Source organism: Nomascus leucogenys, chromosome 19 (assembly GCF_006542625.1).
Source record: "Nomascus leucogenys isolate Asia chromosome 19, Asia_NLE_v1, whole genome shotgun sequence".
In the NCBI taxonomy this organism is placed as follows: domain Eukaryota; kingdom Metazoa; phylum Chordata; class Mammalia; order Primates; family Hylobatidae; genus Nomascus; species Nomascus leucogenys.
This window is the reverse complement of record NC_044399.1, coordinates 70,594,482-70,612,583: the sequence shown is the minus strand read 5'-3', so window position 1 is coordinate 70,612,583 and position 18,102 is coordinate 70,594,482. Positions and strand designations below refer to the sequence as shown.

The following is an 18,102-nucleotide window of genomic DNA, read 5'->3' as shown; positions in this document are numbered from 1 at the left end:
GTCTTTCATCATTTTGCTTCCAGCCTGTTTCAGATGTGGCTCTTGGGCATATAGTTGGATTTTATTTTTTATTCTGTCTGGAAAGTTTTTTTGTCTTTTAACAAGATAACCTGGTATTTTGCATTTAATAAAATCAGCAACATATGTGGATTCATAACCAACTTTTTGTGTTTTTTCTTATCTACCTCTTCTGGGTTTTTTTTCTCCTTTATTCTCTTCCTTTAGTTTAATTTTTTTCTTCGTTTTTCCTGCTTATAAGTTTGAAAGTTATAACCCGGCTTCTAAGAGATTTGCCTAAAAATTACAATAATGGCAGGAAAAACACTGTATTTGCTTTACTGTTTTAAATCGGGAAGTGTTATGTAATTATATCCCCTATGTCTCTACTTATGTAATCTTCCTCCTTTCTAAAGTTATGTCTGTGTCTCCTCTTTTTCTCCTTCATATTTATTTTATTTGCCTTTTTTTTTTTTTTTTTGAGACAGAGTCTTGCTCTGTCACCCAGGCTGGAGTGCAGTGGTGCCATCTTGGCTCACTGCAACCTCCACCTCCTTAGTTCAAGCAATTCTCCTGCCTCAGCCTCCGGAATAGCTGGGATTACAGGCGCCCGCCACCACACCTGGCTAATTTTTTTGTATTTTTAATAGAGATGGAGTTTCACCATGTTGGTCAGACTGGTCATGAACTCCTGCCCTCAGGAAGTCTGCCCATCTCGGCCTCCCAAAGTGCTGGGATTACAAGTGTGAGCCACCACGCCCGGCCTTATTTGCCTTTTTTAAGCATCAAATTTTACTTTTTTTGATCATATCTACATTTTTATTTTCTAGTTCATTATTTCTGCTTATAGTTTTATAAGTTCTTTTCTTCTACTTTAGGGGATTTATCTTATTATTCTGTTTCAAGTTTCTTGAGTTGAAACAGCATATTTCAAGTCAGGCTTTCTTGTTTTTTAGTAAAAGTGTTTATCTTCGAGACCAGCCTGACCAAAATGGTGAAACCCCGTCACTACTAAAAATATAAAAAATTAGTCAGGCGTGGTGGCGGGTGCCTGTAATTCCAGCTACTTGGGAGGCTGAGGCAGGAGAATCCCTTGAACTCGGAAGGCAGATGTTGCAGTGAGACAAGGTCACACCATTGCACTTCAATCTGGGCAAAAAGAGCAAAACTCCATCTCAAAAATAAATAAATAAATAAATAAGTAAATAAATAAATATAAATAAAAAATAGAAGTGCTTATCTTTACTTACATTTTCTCCTGAGAACTACTTTGAGCATCCCACGGTTTCAGCAAATGTAGTACTCTTGTAGTCCATTTCTAAATTGCTTGATTTTTTCATTTCGATTTTCTCTTAAACTCAGAATTACTTAGGAAGTAATACGAAAAAAGATGGTGAGAAAATTATATGTTGATAGATCTCTTCTTGGCTGTACTTTCACATTCATTTCTAACTTTATTTCACTGTGGTCAGAGCATTGCTCCTTTTAGGAATCACTTGGGGTCTTGTTTATGGGTGAATACTTTGGCAATTTTTGTTCACAGTTCCGTGTCTGAATCGGTTTGTCCTAACTCCCATCCTTGGTTGTTGATTCTATCCGCTTTGTTGCTTCTGTTCCGCAGGACTGGTTTTCCTAGTATGTTTGGTGATTCTTGGTTGTGTGTTCGTTGTATCTGCTACCTGTCTATGAACGCTGCTTCTGTTTGCTGTAATGAATGCAAAGGACACCAGTGAGTTTCATTCGAAGTTGTTGAAGCACTCAACAAATTCGGGTGGTTCTGCCGGGCGCGGTGGCTCACGCCTGTAATCCCAGCACTTTGGGAAGCCGAGGGGGGCAGATCACTTGAGGTCAGGAATTCGAGGCCAGCCTAGCCAACATGGTGAAACCCGGTCTGTACTAAAAATACAAAAATTAGCCAGGCGTGGTGGTGCACTCCTGTGATCTCAGCTACTTGGGAGGCTGAGGCAGGAGAATTGCTTGAACCCGGGGGGCAGAGGTTGCAGTGAGCTGAGATTGCGCCATTGCACTCCAGCCTGGGCAACAGAGCAAGACTCCATCTCAAAAAAAAAAAAAAAAATTCGGGTGGTTCTGTTCCCAGGGGCATTGCTCCAAGTAGGGCGGCCTCCAGTAAGATGGCTCGTTTACAGCTGGGACGCAGAGAACAATAATTTGCCCCAATTCACATATCTGTAAATAACGAAGTCTGGCCATTCTGGCCCAAAGCCCACACAGTTCTCATGACGCCACAGCGCCCGCCAAGTCTTCATAATGCCAACCAGCCCACTCCTGCTTCCGAATCCCCAATAACCAGACAACTCATAGAAGGTTTAGGTATATTTCTTTTTACTCTAAAAAAAAAGAAAAGAAAGTTGACAATGATAACCTGCAAACTGCAGAAAGCGCCACAAGTTTCAAGCTCCCCACCTTCCGAACATCACCCTATCCTTCCCCTTCCGTTAAAATCCTAGATGAAAATCCCCGAGAAAGCAGAAGAGGCCTCCAGATGGGCGGATCCCCCATCCCGGACCCCTGCGGCAGGTCGAGGCATTGAAGAAATAAATTAAAGGAGAGGTGGCTCCTGGCTGGCCTTGTCCAGCTCCGTCTCGCAGACCCAGCGGTAGGGCCTCTGGCAGACGTCGTCGTTCCAGCGGCCGTCGTCGGTGAAGTGGGCACAGTCCTCGCCTCCTCCGAGCCCGTGGCCGTACCAGTCGTCCGGCTGCTCCGGCCTCCAGTTCCTGGGGACAGAGCCAGCTGTGGGCCCCAGGAGGTCGGATCCGCAGGCGGGTCGCTCCAGACCCCTCCGCCCAGGGCCTCAGGCGCGAAGGCGGCCGGACCCAGGCCGAGGGAGGGCGCGCACTCACTTGAAGCCCGTCTCGTAGTCCGTCCCGTCCACCCACTTCCAGGGCCCGTTTTGGTCGTGGAGGCCCATCCAGGTGTTCACAGGGCCTATGTGGTGCTGGACAAATTTCTGAGGAGACAGGAGGCGGGTGGTGATCTCTCCGAGGCCAGCCAGCCTCCCAGACCCTCCGGGTCCTCACCTGCTCCTCCCAGGACGTGACCACCACCAGGTGCGCGTCCTCCAGCCGGCAGTAGTTGTCGGCGTCGGCCCAGGCCTTCCCGGAGCGAGAAAACCAGTAGCAGCTGCGCTCGTGCTCCACCCAGTTGACCGGGCAGCAGGCCTTTTCTGAGCCTGAGCGGGAGAAACGGGGCGCAGGGGCTTAGGCGCTGCCCAGAGGCGCGCGAGAGGCAGAGAGCGGGCCGGACTGGCCTCCTTACCATTGCCCTGGAGCGCCGCCATCTGACAGCTCAGGCTCCGCAGGTCAGACACGAACTGCTTCACGTGGAGCAGCAGGCTGGAGTGATCTGGGGAGATGGGGCAGAGGGGAGCGGAAGGAGATGCGGAAACCACGGGGAGGGAAACGAGGTCAGCCCTACATCCTCCTGCTGGGACCCGAACACCCATCGCATTGCCACAAACAGCAGCAGAGTTGGCCTGAGAGACCCCCATACACACACACACAACACACCCTTACACACACACTCACACAGACACACAACACATCCTAACACACAGACAATATACAAAACACACACAACACACAGACACACAACACACCCTAACCCACATACACAAAACACACAACATACACACAACACACCCTCACACACACATACCCACCCTAACCCACATACACACACACGGACAACATACAAAACACAACACATACAACACACCCTAACCCACAGACACAAACGCAGACAACACACAAAACACCTACAACACACACACAGAGACACAACACACCCTAACCCACATACATCCAAACACACACAGCACACATAACACACCCACACACAACACACCCTAACCCACATACAGACAACACATAAAACACACAACACACAAGACACACACCCTAACCCACATACACACACACCCAAACACAGACACACAACACACCCTCACACACACAGACAAAACACACCCTAACTCACATACACACTCACACACACAAAACACCACACACAACACGCCCTCACACACACAACACACTAACAACACACAAAACACACAAACACACAACATACCCTAACCCACATACACAACACAAAAAACACACCCTCACACAGACACACAATACTCACACACACAACACACCCTAACCCACATACAACACACACAAAACACACAATACACCCTCACACGCACAACACACAACCCACATACACACAACACACCCTTACACACCCACTCACACACAAAACACCCACAACATACAGCCTCACACACACACGGAACACACCCTAATCTACATACACTCACGACACACAACACACCTTCACCCACACACACACATACACAACACACACACCACACAACACACCCTCACCCAAACACAAAAATCACAACACGCCCTCACACAGGCACGCACACCCTCACCCACATACACACATTCACTCAACGCACACCTACACATACACACAACACACCCTCACCCACTACACACACCACACACAACACACCCTCACCCACACCCACAACACATATATACTCTCACACATGCACACACAATGCACATTCACACAACACGCACATACACACACATATACTCACATGCACTTACACATATACTTACATTCTCACACGCAACACACTAACACACATACACATGTTCTCACACACGTACACTGACACACACATTCTCACACGCAAACACAGACTCACACCCGCACACACACCCACACTCCCTCATTCTTGCACACATACCACAGACTCTCACACTCACACCCATCCACACTCCTCATTCTCACACACACAGACTCACACACATACTCCCTCTCATTCTCACACTCTCACACACACACAGATTCACACACACCCCATCTCATTCTCACACACACACACCTCATTCTCACACTCACAGACACACACACTCCCTCTCATTCTCAGACTGTCACACACACTCCCTCTCATTCCCACACACACACAGTCTCACACACACACTCCATCTCATTCTCACACTCACACACACATACTCCCTCTCATTCTCACATCCACACACAGGCTCTCATACACCCAAAACACACTCCCCCTCATTCTCACACACAGACTCACACACACACACACTCCCTCTCATTCTCACACACATCCACACACTCTCACACTCTTTCTCACACACACACACACACACTCCCTCTCTGACCTTCACTCAGGTCCTTCTGCTGTTTCTCCAGCTGGGACTCCAGCGACTTCATCTTTCTTCCCACATTGCCTCCTGCGGGAGAGACTCGCTCAGCGGTCCCGACAGCCCCCCAGCCCCAGCCCCAGCCCCAGCCCCAGCCCCGCCCCAGCGCCCTCACCCTGGGTGCTCAAGCCCTTGACCTGGGCCTCGGTGCTCGCTGTGAAGTTGCTGAACGTCTCTCTCAGGCCCCGCAACTCGTGCTGCAGCTGGGAGTCTGGCCAGGAGGGGATGCAGAGAGAACAAAACGGGGGCGCTGTGTCCACAACCACTGCACCCACCACTCCCTCGCCACGGTCCCCCGTCAACACCCCCCAATGTTGCCCCCTTCCCTGCCCACCCCTGGGGCACCCACTTTGGGATCCGATCACACAGACAACCACCAGCAGCAGGAGGCTGAGGCCCAGGGAGAGCAGGAGGAGGCGAGGTCCGGAGCAGAGGCGCTGCAGGAGGGGCTGGGGAGGAGGTGGCCCTGCAAGAGGAGGGGGTGTCAGGAGCGCGGGGACAGAGGGGAGCCTGGCACAGCTCTACGGTCCTAAAAGGGGAGCAAGCTAAGGCGGCCCTAGTAGTCTAGGAGGAACCATGTACATGAAGAAATGCGGGCGGTGGGCGACCCTGCAGGGCCAGAGGCAACTGGAAATCGGCGAGAAAAGAGGGCTGGGAAAGGGGGCTAAGCGCTGAGCCGCCCCATCCCACCGAGGCCCTGAGCTTTTGCTGACACCTAATGGCATGACTGCGTCGCTGCAACCAATCCAGGAACCTCAGTCCACCCCCTCCTCCCGCGCCTTGAAACGCAATTGAGTGGCCCGCGCCTCGGAGTCGCTGCTTCCCCTGAAAGTGGAGAAACGAAGAAGGTTTCTTTCTCTGACCATGAATTCCACTCGTCTTTGGCTGCGTGCAGGGAGAGAAGGTGCAATAGCTACCCTTCAGGCCCTCAAGTCTTCCACCCAGCGGGGGGAAGAGACACGTTAGCCCTGTCCCTTGAGAGCTGGAGGGTTGGGGGGGCCTGCCTGCCGGGTCTCCTCCGCTGCAGACCCTCCTTCCGTCAAAGCGCGCTGCACCCCATCCCCCAAGAACTTCATCCTTGCTCAGCCTAAACAATTCCCTTCTCGGAGGACAAAGAAATGGGTCAAGGGGAATTTGTTTTTGAAGCAAGAGAGTCTCGTTCTCCCTCAGGTCAGAGACCCCTCATCCCCCCTCACAGAATCCTCAGACCCTTCGCAGAAACCTTTCCCCCCTTCACCAGACTGATCACTGACACACACACGCACGCGCACGCACGACCGGGGTCCCTGGGTGGTGTTGGAAGGGGAAAGGAAGAGGGGGCCTGACTTTGTCATAGGAAGCCGACAGTGACCTCATCTCTCCAGCTTCCAGCTGTTCCCACACCCCCCTGGGTCCACCCCTGAGGGCCAGGAGGCACAGGAAAGCTTTGGGCACCTGTCACCAATAAAGGGACTCCAACCCCACACCCTGCCCCTCTCCTGAGAGAGGCAGCTCCGACACCTTTCCCAGTGTCGGGGGAGGGAGACAGACCCAGAGAGACAGCCAGGCTCACCGGCAAGAGTAGGAGCTGTGGCTGGGGTTGGAGAACCGCCAAATTCTAGACTTGTAGAGACAGGGCAAGGTGGCCCTCACCTTTTCTGAGCTGATGATGGTCACTCTCCTCATTGTCCAGATGCTGAAGGTCTTGATACTCCCTGGTCATGATAGGGCTGGCGCTGGACCTGGGACTGAGTCAAGACTGAGGCTGGGGCTGAGGTGGGGGCTCACCAGGACTAGAGCTGGAATGAGGGGCCCATCTCTTTACTCCCATCTGATTGACGGCTCCATGGAGACCTTTCTTCTTTCTTTCTTTTTCTTTTTCCTTTTTTTTTTTTTCTTCTTGAGACAGAGTCTTGCTCTGTCCCCAGGCTGGAGTGCAGTGGCGTGATCTCAGCTCACTGCAACCTCTGCCTCCGGGGTTCAAGCGCTTCTCCTGCCTCAGCCTCTTGAGTAGCTGGGACGACAGGCGCACGCCACCACGCCCGGCTAATTTTTTGTATTTTAGTAGAGACAGGGTTTCACCGTGTTGCCCAGGCTTGCCTCAAACTCCTGAGCTCAGGCAATCCACCCACCCCAGCCTCCTAACGTGCTGGGATTACAGGCATGGGCCACCGCGCCCGGCCGAGACCTTTCTTCTTTCCTCCATCCCCTCCCAGGCCTGACATCCAGAATCCATCCTCTGATGTTTCCCACCCAGCACCCCCCAACACACCCTGGGTTCCCTCCGCACCCCTGCACCCCCAGCCAGCCTCCCGCCACCTCTCTTCCCATTTTACTTGCTCAGGGTCTCAGGGTCTGACTCCCAGGTTCTTCAGTGCTGTGCAGATGCCGGACTAAGGAGAGGGGCTGAAGCTTGGAGAATGGGGGTGGGTGGACAGCCGTGGACGACGGGAGGGGAGCGGGCAGGGTCCATAGGAGGGCCCTGGGCCCCGGTGTCTCTGTGTCTGCGTGTCTATGTGTCCAAACACACCAAACGTGGCATCTCCAGTGCCCGGGACTTTGGACAGTAAACAGAGGTGGAAATGGATTGGAACTTAGGTGAGTGTGGGGGTGGGAGTGGGGGATGGGTTGCCTGTGCGCTCCTCCCCAGGGAGGAGAATCGTGTTGCCCTCACACACGCCAGTCACCTCACTCTTCCGTGCACCATTTGGGAGAGGTGCCAGGCCGGGAGGGGCTGGGGTGGGATTTGCCATATCCCCGCTCCCTCCCCGTTTTGCCTCCTGCCTCTAAATTCCCCAGAACTATTGGTGTCTCCAAATATCCCTGAACAGGATCAGAGGGACCGGTTCTCTGCTCTTGCCCAATCCAGACCTGTGACCCTGGCACCTGAGCCACAGGCCCGTTTCCTGTGGGGCTGAGCCCCAGGCTTCCCAGCTGTGGCCTGACTTGCTTCCCTCTCCTGGGGAGTAAAGTCCTCCAAGCAGCAGGAGGGCCTGTTTGGTTCCAGGAGAGACAGGAGAGCCTCCGCTGGGACTGGTGCCAGCAAACCTCCACTCACTGCTACTGTGTGCCCCAGGTCACTGCTTTCATGAACTTCTTTCATTATCCCCAGAGCACATCCCATTTCACAGATGAGAAAGCTAAGGCCCTACAAGGTAAGAACTTGCCCAGGGTCATGCTGCAAGGAAGCAGCAAAGGGTAGACTAGAACCTGGGCAGCCTGACTCCAGGCACTGCGTTCGGGCCCCAGAACCACACCCATCACACAGAGCCAGGATCCCATCCGGTTGACACAGCTGGGCTCCAGTGTCCCAGAGATGCTAAACCATGGTCCCTCACGGCCCCACGGGGCTTCAGAGAGAGCCATGTGAATTTGAATTATGCTCACTTGGAAATCAGGCAATATTAAAGATAAGTCTCGGCTGTGCACAGTGGCTCACGCCTGTAATCCCAGCACTGTGGGAGGCCGAGGTGGGCGGATCACCTGAGGTCAGGAGTTCAAGACCAGCCTGGCCAACATGATGAAGCCCCGTCTCTACTAAAAATACAAAAATTAGCAGGGCATGGTGGTGGATGCCTGTAATCCCAGCTATTCAGGAGGGTGAGGCAGGAGAATCGCTTGAACCTGGGAGGTGGAGGTTGCAATGAGCCGATATCATGCCACTGCACTCCAGCCTGGTGACGGAGCAAGACCCCATCTCAAAAAAAATAAATAATAATAATAATAATAATAATAATAATAATAATAATGTCTCAGCTGGCTACAGTGGCTCATGCCTGTAATCTCAGCACTGTGGGAGACCGAGGTGGGTGGATCACCTGAGGTCAGGAGTTCAAGACCAGCCTGGCCAACATGGTGAAACCCCGTCTCTACTAAAAATATAAAAATTAGCCGGGCGTGGTGGCGGGCGCTTGTAATCCCAGCTACTCTGGAGGCTGAGGCAGGAGAATCGCTTGAACCCAGGAGGCGGAGGTTGCAGTGAGCTGAGATCGCACCATTGCACTCCAGCCTGGGGGACAAGAGCAAGACTTCGTCTCCAAAAAAAAAAAATGATAATAAGTCTCACTTTAGGCCCAAATGTGAAGTCATCCAAATCCTATTTTACAGTTATTTCAGTGAGAAAACAAGGCTTGAATTTTGAGAGTTTTCAATGATGTGAGATATTCAGGAACACATCTCTTGCATAAAATGTGACAGCTCTGTGTGTGCCCTCCTTTGTCTGTGTCCTGACAACCACCATGTCATTTATATGTGCTGGGACAATGGCCAGTGATTTTGTTGACTGTTGAGCTGTTAATTAAACATCCTCTAATATAATCACTTACAATCTGGCTTATTCAGGCAAATGAACCTACATTATTTCGGTCGGAATAGTGGTCACCCGGCTGGGCGCGGCGGCTCATGCCTGTGATCCCAGCACTTTAGGAGACCGAGCCGGGTGGATTACCTGAGGTCAGGAGTTTGAAATTAGCCTGGCCAACATAGCGAAATCCTGTCTCTACTAAAAATACAAAAATTAGCCAGGCGTGGTGGCAGGCACCTGTGGTCCCAGCTACATGGGAGGCTGAGGCGGGAGAAATGCTTGAAACCGGGAGACAGAGGTTGCAGTGAGCCAAGATCGTGCCACTGCACTCCAGCCTGGTCAACAGAGGGACACTCCATCTCAAAAAAAAAAGAATAGTGGTCGCCCTGGCAGAAATAGTGACTAGCCAAGAGCACAAGAGGCACATCGGGGATGATGTAAACCTTCAGCTCCTGGGTCTGGATGCTGGTTACACCGTGCTGGTGTTCAGCTTGCAAAGCTGCAGAAAGGTATGCACTTATGTGCATTTTTCTGTTTGCACATTATACTGGAGTAAGACGCTTTCAAATCTGATTTCTACTCTATAACCACATTCCCCAAACTCATCGATTAGGGAGCAGTGCTTGGATCAGTGCTGAACAACACCCTCCAAAGCCAATAACATTTATTCTTATTCTTTTTTTAGAGATGGGGGTCTCATTGTGTTGCCCAGACTGGTCTCAAATTCCTGGCCTCAAGTAATCCTCCCTCCCCAGCCTCCTGAGTAGCTAGGATTACAGGTTCATGCCACCACCCTTGGCAAAGCAAGTAACTTTAGAATGGAAGTCAGAGATGGAAGGCAAACAAATAACACCATGTATCAGGCCACTAACTTCCAAGCCCTCTGCAAAATACCAGCGATAATACTGAAAACCAAAAAGTAGCTAAAAACAAAACTATGCCACAATGGTGGTAGACTGATGCCCTCTGAGAATTCATTCACCCTTTACATTTATTCCTTTAAGAACATGTTAGGCTGGATCTGGTGGCTCACATCTGTCATCCCAACACTTTGGGAGGTCAAGTCAGGAGGAGTGCTTGAGGCCAGGAGTTTGAGACACGTGTCCTGGGCAACATAGCAAGACCCCATTGTGCCAGTAGTCTCAGCTACTTGGGAGGCTGAGGTGGGAGGATCACTTGAGCCCAGGAGTTGAGGCCACAGTGAGCTATGATGGTTCCACTGCACTCCAGCCTGGGTGATAGAGTGAGACCCTGTCTCAAAATAAGTAAATAAAGTAATTAAATTAAAGTTTATAGGCCAGGCATGGTGGCTCATGCCTGTAATCCCAGCACTTTGGGAGGCTGAGGCAGGTGGATCAGGAGGTCAGGAGGTTAAGACCAGCCTGGCCAAGATAGTGAAACCCTGTCTCTACTAAAAATACAAAAAAAAATTAGCCAGGTGTGGTGGTGGGCGCCTGTAATCCCAGCTACTCGGGAGGCTGAGGCAGAGAATTGCTTGAACCCAGGGGGCAGAAGTTGCAGTGAGCCGAGATCGAGCCACTGCACTCCAGCCTGGGCGACAGAGCGATACTCCGTCTAGGAAAAAAAAAAAAAAGATTATATACCTTGGTTAGGGTAATCACTCTGTGGTTTATCCCTGTGTATGTTAATAAATTTGAATGCCTTTCTTGAAAATATATTTTTTGGCTGGGCGTGGTGGCTCACACGTGTTATCCCAGCACTTTGGGAGGCCAAGGCAGGCGGATCACAAGGTCAGGATATCCAGACCATCCACGCTAACGCGGTGAAACCCTGTGTCTACTAAAAATACAAAAAAAAAAAAAAATTAGCCAGGCGTGGTGGTGGGCACCTGTAGTCCCAGCTACTTGGGAGGCCAAGGCAGGAGAATGGCGTGAACCCAGGAGGCGAGGCTTGAAGTGAGCCAAGATTGCGCCACTGCACTCCAACCTGGGCGACAGAGCGAGACTCCCTCTTAAAAAAAAAAAGAAAAGAAAAGAAATTTTTTTGGCCAGGCACAGTGGTTCACCCCTCTAATCCCAACACTTTGTGAGGTCGAGGCGGGCAGATGGCTTGAGCTCAAGAGTTCAAGACAAGCCTGGATAACATGGCAAAACCCTATCTCTACCAAAAATACAAAAAATTAGCCAGGTGTGGTGGCACATGCCTGTGGTCCCAGCTACTTGCGAGGCTGAGGTGAGAGGATCGCTTGAACCTGGGAGGTGGAGGTTGCAGTGAGCCGAGATCATGCCACTGCACTCCAGCCTGGGTGACAGACTAAGACCCTTTCTCTATGTGCCTGTAGTCCCAGCTACTCAGGAGGCTGAGGCAGGAGAATGGCTTGAACCCAGGAGGCGGAGGTTGCAGTGAGCCAAGATCGCGCCACTGCACTCCAGCCTGGAGCGAGACTCCGTCTCAAAATAAATAAATAAATAAATAAATATTTTCTTTAATAAAAATTAATAACGTTTTCAAATATTGAAGAATTTTAAAGGATATGGACCTTGGATTTTCCTTGTGGAGAAAGTCTCCTGTATTAATTTTGTATTGCTGATAACAAAGGAAGACCCAATAAAGAGTTGCAGTCAGGGCAGTGGTGAGGTCAGATCTGTGAGTTTAACAGCCTGGCCTTGGAGTGGGTGATTTGCCCAGAGGCAGGGAGATGAGTCAGGAGGCTGCTGCATTGGTCTCAGTGAGAAACTGCGAGGCTGGAGGCCAGACAGGGAGGGCCAGATGAGCAGAACTTTAGCAGAGGAATGAAGTGGACCTGTAGCTACTGAATGTGCAGTCAGGAGGGGACCAGGGAGGTGGGGGACAGTGGCACACCTGCCCAGGGTCCAGAGGCTACTGTAGATGGGTCTGGAGTCTGAAGAGACTTATGAGCAGGAGCCTCTGAAAGCAGAGTCGTGGGCAAGGTCCAGGTGTGGCAAAGTGCCCCGTGGCGACCCTGCCCCGTGGTGACCCTGCCCCATAAGAGGGCATGGTGGAAAGAAAGCAGCCCAGGACAGTCCCTGCCTGTGGGAGAAGCAGAAGGAAGTACCCAGGACTGCCAGTCATCCAAGCTTCAGGGCCAGCTCTGGGGACCATGAGTACCAAGTTAAATATTGCTAGGGAGGCCACGCACAGTGGCTCACGCCTGCAATCCTAGCACTTTAGGAGGCCAAGGCGGGCGGATTGCCTGAGCTCAGGAGTTGGAGACCAGCCTGGGCAACACGATGAAACCACGTCTCTACTAAAATACAAAACAATTAGCTGGGCGTGGCAGCGTGTGCCTGTAGTCCCAGCTACTCTGGAGGCTGAGGCAGGAGAATTGCTTGAACCCAGGAGACAGAGCTTGCAGTGAGCCAAGATCGCGCCACTGCACTCCAGCCTGGGTGACAGAGCGAGCCTCCATCTCAAAATATATATATATATATATTTTTTTTTTTTTTTTTTTTTTTTTGCTGGGGAGAGATAATGGAATGAACTTCCCATAAGGGTAAGTCAGGAAGACTGGAGTATTTTCAGATTGGGGGAGGCCTGAGCCGCTGGTGAACAGAGGCGAAGGGGCTGGAAGCAAGAGGGCTTGTGGCTGCTGAGCAAGAAGCTTGCTGAAGGCCGGAGGCTCCAGGAAGATGCTCATGCTGCAGAACCAGCCTGAGGCCCTCCATCAGCCAGACCTGCTCCACCTTGCCCTCATCTGGAAAATGGGTTCGTGCCTGGCTCAGAGTGCTCATCCAGGTTAAATGGGATAATGAGTGAAAAGCACCTAGCGCAGTGCAGGCACACACCAGGCGCTCAGCACGTGCTAGCTGATTTTATTTTCATTATTCTCACTAGCAACACAGCCATGAGTTGCATTAGACCTCCAAGGCCTCTTCCAGTGTGGGAGGAGGAGAAAAGGGGGAAGATTGGGATCAGGATGGCAGAGGATGTCTGTCCCCACACCCCAGAGGGTGGTTAGCAACTTCACTGGGACAGAGCTGGAGGCCCGGGGGTTATCTGAGTTAAGACAGTCCCTTCCCCTGCTATGGAGAAGGATTCCGAGCTCCCTCATCCTTGCCAACCCTCTCAGAGCACTTTCCAGCCTCATGTTTGGGATGGGCCTGTGCACCCAAGGGCTGTGGCTAGACCTCCTCCCAGGCCTGCAGGGAGTCTAACACCCGCAGATCTGAAGAAGCACCTGAACAAACAGGCAGGAGGGGCAAAGCAGAGGCTCTTCACAAACTTCCCAAAGAGGGCGGCTTATGGTCCCATATCTAGAAGAGGCTGAGCAGGAATTGGGTTGAGATGAAGCAGGGGAGGTTGAGGAAAAGGAAGGCTGTCCTCCAGCCTTTCGGGCTGGAGGGCTGTGTGCCGGGGCAAGGGAAGAGGGGAACCACCAGTGCTGAAAGGAGCAGACGGGCCTCTGAACACAAGTTTAAATCTGAGCTGACACAACCCACCCCAAGGACTTCGATATCCCATCTCTGCAGTTGACAAGAAGCCAGCCTGCAGGAATGGGGGCCCAAGCTCCCTGTCTCCAGTAGGGTCTCTCTCCCCCAGGTCTCTCCTCAATGCCACTCTGTCCACCCCAGGCACACCCACCTTTTCAACCTTGGGACAGCTGGGATTCTCTGACCCAGGACCCTCTCTATACCTCTTTCCTACTTTTTTTTTGAGGCAGAGTCTTGCCCTGTCACCCAAGCTGGAGTGCAGTGGCGCAATCTCTGCTCACTGCAAACTCCGCCTCCTGGGTTCAAGAGAGTCTCCTGCCTCAGCCTCCCGGGTAGCTGGGATTACAGGCGCCCGCTACCACTCCCAGCTTTTTTTTTTTTTTTTTTTAGTAGAGACAGGGTTTCACCATGTTGGCCAGGCTGGTCTTGAACTCCTGACCTCGTGATCTGCCCACCTCAGCCTCCCAAAGTGCTAGGATTACAGGCGTGAGCCGCCATGCCAGGCCTGCCTCTTTCCTATCTTTTGAGGGTAAAATTTGTTAAAACTCCAAATGATTCCAGGCTTTAACTTTTGGGCTTACGCATATCTGAAAATAGACCAAGAGGCCAATGACAATAATTGCTACCATTTTCTACCATGTCTCAGGCACTGTGCTGAGGGCTTTACATGTACTTTCCCGTTTATCCCTCACAAGTTAGATAGCTATTTCCATTTTACAGCTAGGTATACTGAGGCTTAGAGAGGTTAAGCTCTCCCCAGAGTGACAGTGACTCCATCATCCCTCATCCTAACGCCAGCAACAGCCTAGCTGGCTCTCCATTGCCCCCTGCTGTGTATTCCCCTTCACACCCAGAGTAACCGGCTCATGGTTCCCTCCACAGGGAACAAACAGGCCTCACACATTCCTGACAACAATCCCAAATGCTGCTGCAAGGGGCCTCCCTGAGCTCCCGGTCTAAACCAGCAAGGGCCATCACTCTCTTTCATAACAGCACCCATCATTGTCTAAACACTCTGTTTTCACGTACTCCCTATAGTCTGTCATCTCCACTGGATGCACCCAAAGTTCCTTAAGGACAGGGATGTTGCCTTCCCAGCGTCTAGAACACTGCCTGGTTCCAAGGAACATCCAAGTATTTACTGAAATAAATAAAAAGTGTGGGGAGAAGAAGAGCCAGGATGTGAACCTACGTTGTTTGGGAGCCCAGGGCTCCAGTGCATTAATTACATTGCCTCCTCAAGCGGCCAGGGAAGAATTCTCCATGGCCTTGGAAGAATACAGCCCCAGCTGCAACTGTGCTTCCCCTGAGGAATAATGCGTGGAGGGAAACAGGAAGGAAACTTTTTTAAAACAGTATGTATTTCTATATTTATTTGAATTGTTGTCAGATACGTGTATCGATTACAATTTACAAAATAATGCATGCAGGCCAGGCGCGGTGGCTCATGCCTGTAATCCCAGCACTTTGGGAAGCCGAGGGGGGTGGATCACCCGAGGTCAGGAGTTCGAGACCAGCCTGACCAATATGGTGAACTCCCCATCTCTACTAAATACAAAAAATTAGCCGGGCGTGCTGTCATGCACCTGTAATCCCAGCTACTAGGGAGGCTGAGGCAGGAGAGTCGCTTGAATCCGGAAGGCAGAGGTTGCAGTGAGCCGAGATCGCGCCACTGCACTCCAGCCTGGGCAACAAGAGCGAAACTCTGTCTCTAACAATAATAATAATAATACATGCAAAATTATGTGATTCTACCCCATCCAGGTCAAGTATGTGATTCTGCCCCTTCTAGTTTAACACGCAGACGCATTACCTGCACATACCTTCCTCAGCTCCTAGATTTCTCCCTTCAGCTCACGGTAGAGAACGTTATCACAGCCTCAAGCCATCTGCTATTACACAGAACCAAGCTAAGAGAAGGATTATTTGAAAAACATCCAGGGCCGGGCGCAGTGGCTCACACCAGTAATCCCAGCACTTTGGGAGGCTGAGGCAAGCGGATCACCTGAGGTCAAGAGTTGGAGACCAGCTTGGCTAACATGGTGAAACCCCGTTTCTACTAAAAATATTAAAAAATAGGCCGGGCGCGGTGGCTCACGCTTGTAATCCCAGCACTTTGGGAGGCCGAGGCAGGCGGATCACGAGGTCAGGAGATCGAGACCACGGTGAAACCCCGTCTCTACTAAAAATACAAAAAAAAAAAAAAAATATATATATATATATATATATTAAAAAATAGCTGTGTGTTATGGCGCGCATCTGTAATCCCAGCTATTGGGAGGCTGAGGCAGGAGAATCACTTGAACCCGGGAGTTGGAGGTTGCAGTGAGCCGAGATCGCGCCATTGCACTCCAGCTTGGGCAACAAGAGTGAAACTTCGTCTCAAAAAAAAAGGAAAGAAAAACATCCTCTGAAGCAGTGCTTCTCCACCCAGCGAGACATCAGAACCACCCGGAAGCTTTCCAGAAATGCAGACCCCTGCTCCCCATCCCCAGGACCCTGATGGACTCGGTCCTGCATAGAAAATCCTGCAGGGCAATACATGGCTACTGGTTGAAGTGACACCCCTTCAGCGATCTCTGCCTCTATTCTTGGACTACTTTAGGCTTGAACGGCCATGCCATCCACAGAATCACTACCCCTGGGTTGGTCTCAACTTTAGTCAAGAGTGGCTACAAAAAATGCCCTTTTGCACTGTTTGGGATTTAACCACCACAACTCTTAGGGCCCTCTGCCTCAGCCTTACCCACTGGAGCACCTGAGAATAGTACCCCAGCAGGTGCCTCCAAAGGTTCATCTGTGCCAAACACATGAAGAAGGCAGAAGGCTGAGAGTTACCATTCTATAATAGCAGGATCTGAGAAGCTTCAGTTAGGACTTAGGGCCAGGAAAACGTGACTCCCTAAAAGAACTAAAATTCTTTCTCCCTTATAATAAAGAACTAGGTAATTGACAATTTCCTTTTTTGCCATGGCTATCAGGAAGCTCAGAGATCACATTTACCCTCACAGCTCGTATACATTTCGCCAGTTTTCATCTTTGGCATTTAGATTCTTATTTTCCTACCCTCATTATTTACAAAGCTGCCTCAGATCTTTCCCACAGAGATAGGACATAAAGGCCGGGCGCGGTGGCTCATGCCTGTAATCTTAACACTGTGGGAAGCCAAGCCGGGCGGATCACCTGAGGTCAGGAGTTCAAAACCAGCCTGGCCAACATAGCAAAACTCCGTCTCTACTAAAAATACAAAAATTAGCCAAGCGTGGTGGCAGGCGTCTGTAATCCCAGCTACTCAAGAGGCTGAGGCAGGAGAACCGTTTGAACCCAGCGGGCAGAGGTTGCAGTGAGCCAAGATTGCACCACAGCACTCCAGCCTGAGCAAACAAGCGAAACTGTCTCAAAAAAAAAAAGGGGGGGTGGCGCATAAAGAAACCTAGCGTATATTCACACAACATTTCTTATCAGCAGAACTCTGTAACGATCATTTCCAGGCCGGGCGCGGTGGCTCACGCCTGTAATCCCAGCACTTTGGTAGGCTGAGGCGGGTGGATCACGAGGTCAGGAGTTCAAGACCAGCCTGACCAACATGGTGAAACCCCATCTCTACTAAAAATACAAAATTAGCCAGGCACGGTGGCAGTAATCTGTAATCCCAGCTACTCAGGAGGCTGAGGCAGGAGAATCACTTGAACCAGGGTGGCAGAGATCGCAGTGAGCCGAGATCAAGCCACTGCACTCCAGCCTGGGTGACAGAGTAAGACTCTGTCTCAAAAAAAAAAAAAAAAAAAAAATCATTTCCAGATCCTAGCTCTGTCCACAACTCCATGAACATGAATGAAGGAAGTTTCCTCTCTATTTTCCTTTAGGGACTGTTGTGCTTCCCAACAGGACTGAGACAGCCCGGCGGGGATCACAGCTGGACTAAGTCTGCAGGGCCCCCAGACAAGTTCCAGCCTCCCCTTTCTGGCCTGTCATGACTTTGGACAGAGGTCCAGACCTTCCCAGGCCCAGTCTTCACCAGCTCGGGTTCCTTGATTTGCCAGTTACCTCCATGGCCCGTTTTCCAGGCCACTAACCTCTCTGGCTTGGAGTGAAGAAGGGTCTGACTCTGCTGCGCCCATCTCCCTCCACACCCAGGTCCCAAATAACCAGGCCACACACCGAG

General features: G+C 51.1%; 1 protein-coding gene across 1 annotated transcript; it reads right to left on the bottom strand.

The window, feature by feature from the left end:
* Positions 1-2,323: 2,323 nt before the first annotated feature.
* On the bottom strand, positions 2,324-7,133 carry ASGR1 (asialoglycoprotein receptor 1). Its single transcript, XM_030800174.1, has 8 exons — positions 6,876-7,133; positions 5,593-5,709; positions 5,359-5,454; positions 5,202-5,273; positions 3,274-3,360; positions 3,036-3,187; positions 2,859-2,965; positions 2,324-2,732 (listed from the first exon to the last, which is right to left on the bottom strand). Exons 1-8 carry the CDS (start codon positions 6,943-6,945, stop codon positions 2,558-2,560), a joined length of 876 nt encoding a protein of 291 aa, XP_030656034.1. The 5' UTR covers positions 6,946-7,133; the 3' UTR covers positions 2,324-2,557.
* Between the last annotated feature and the right edge of the window lie 10,969 nt (positions 7,134-18,102).

Excerpts from the sequence above, each read along its gene's own strand:
- ASGR1 (XM_030800174.1), bottom strand. The coding sequence starts at position 6,945 with ATGACCAGGGAGTATCAAGACCTTCAGCATCTGGACAATGAGGAGAGT. Across the intron at positions 5,455-5,592 it reads CTGTGTGATCGGATCCCAAA|ACTCCCAGCTGCAGCACGAG; the intron begins GTGGGTGCCCCA and ends CCTCCTGGCCAG. Across the intron at positions 2,733-2,858 it reads GACTACGAGACGGGCTTCAA|GAACTGGAGGCCGGAGCAGC; the intron begins GTGAGTGCGCGC and ends CTCTGTCCCCAG.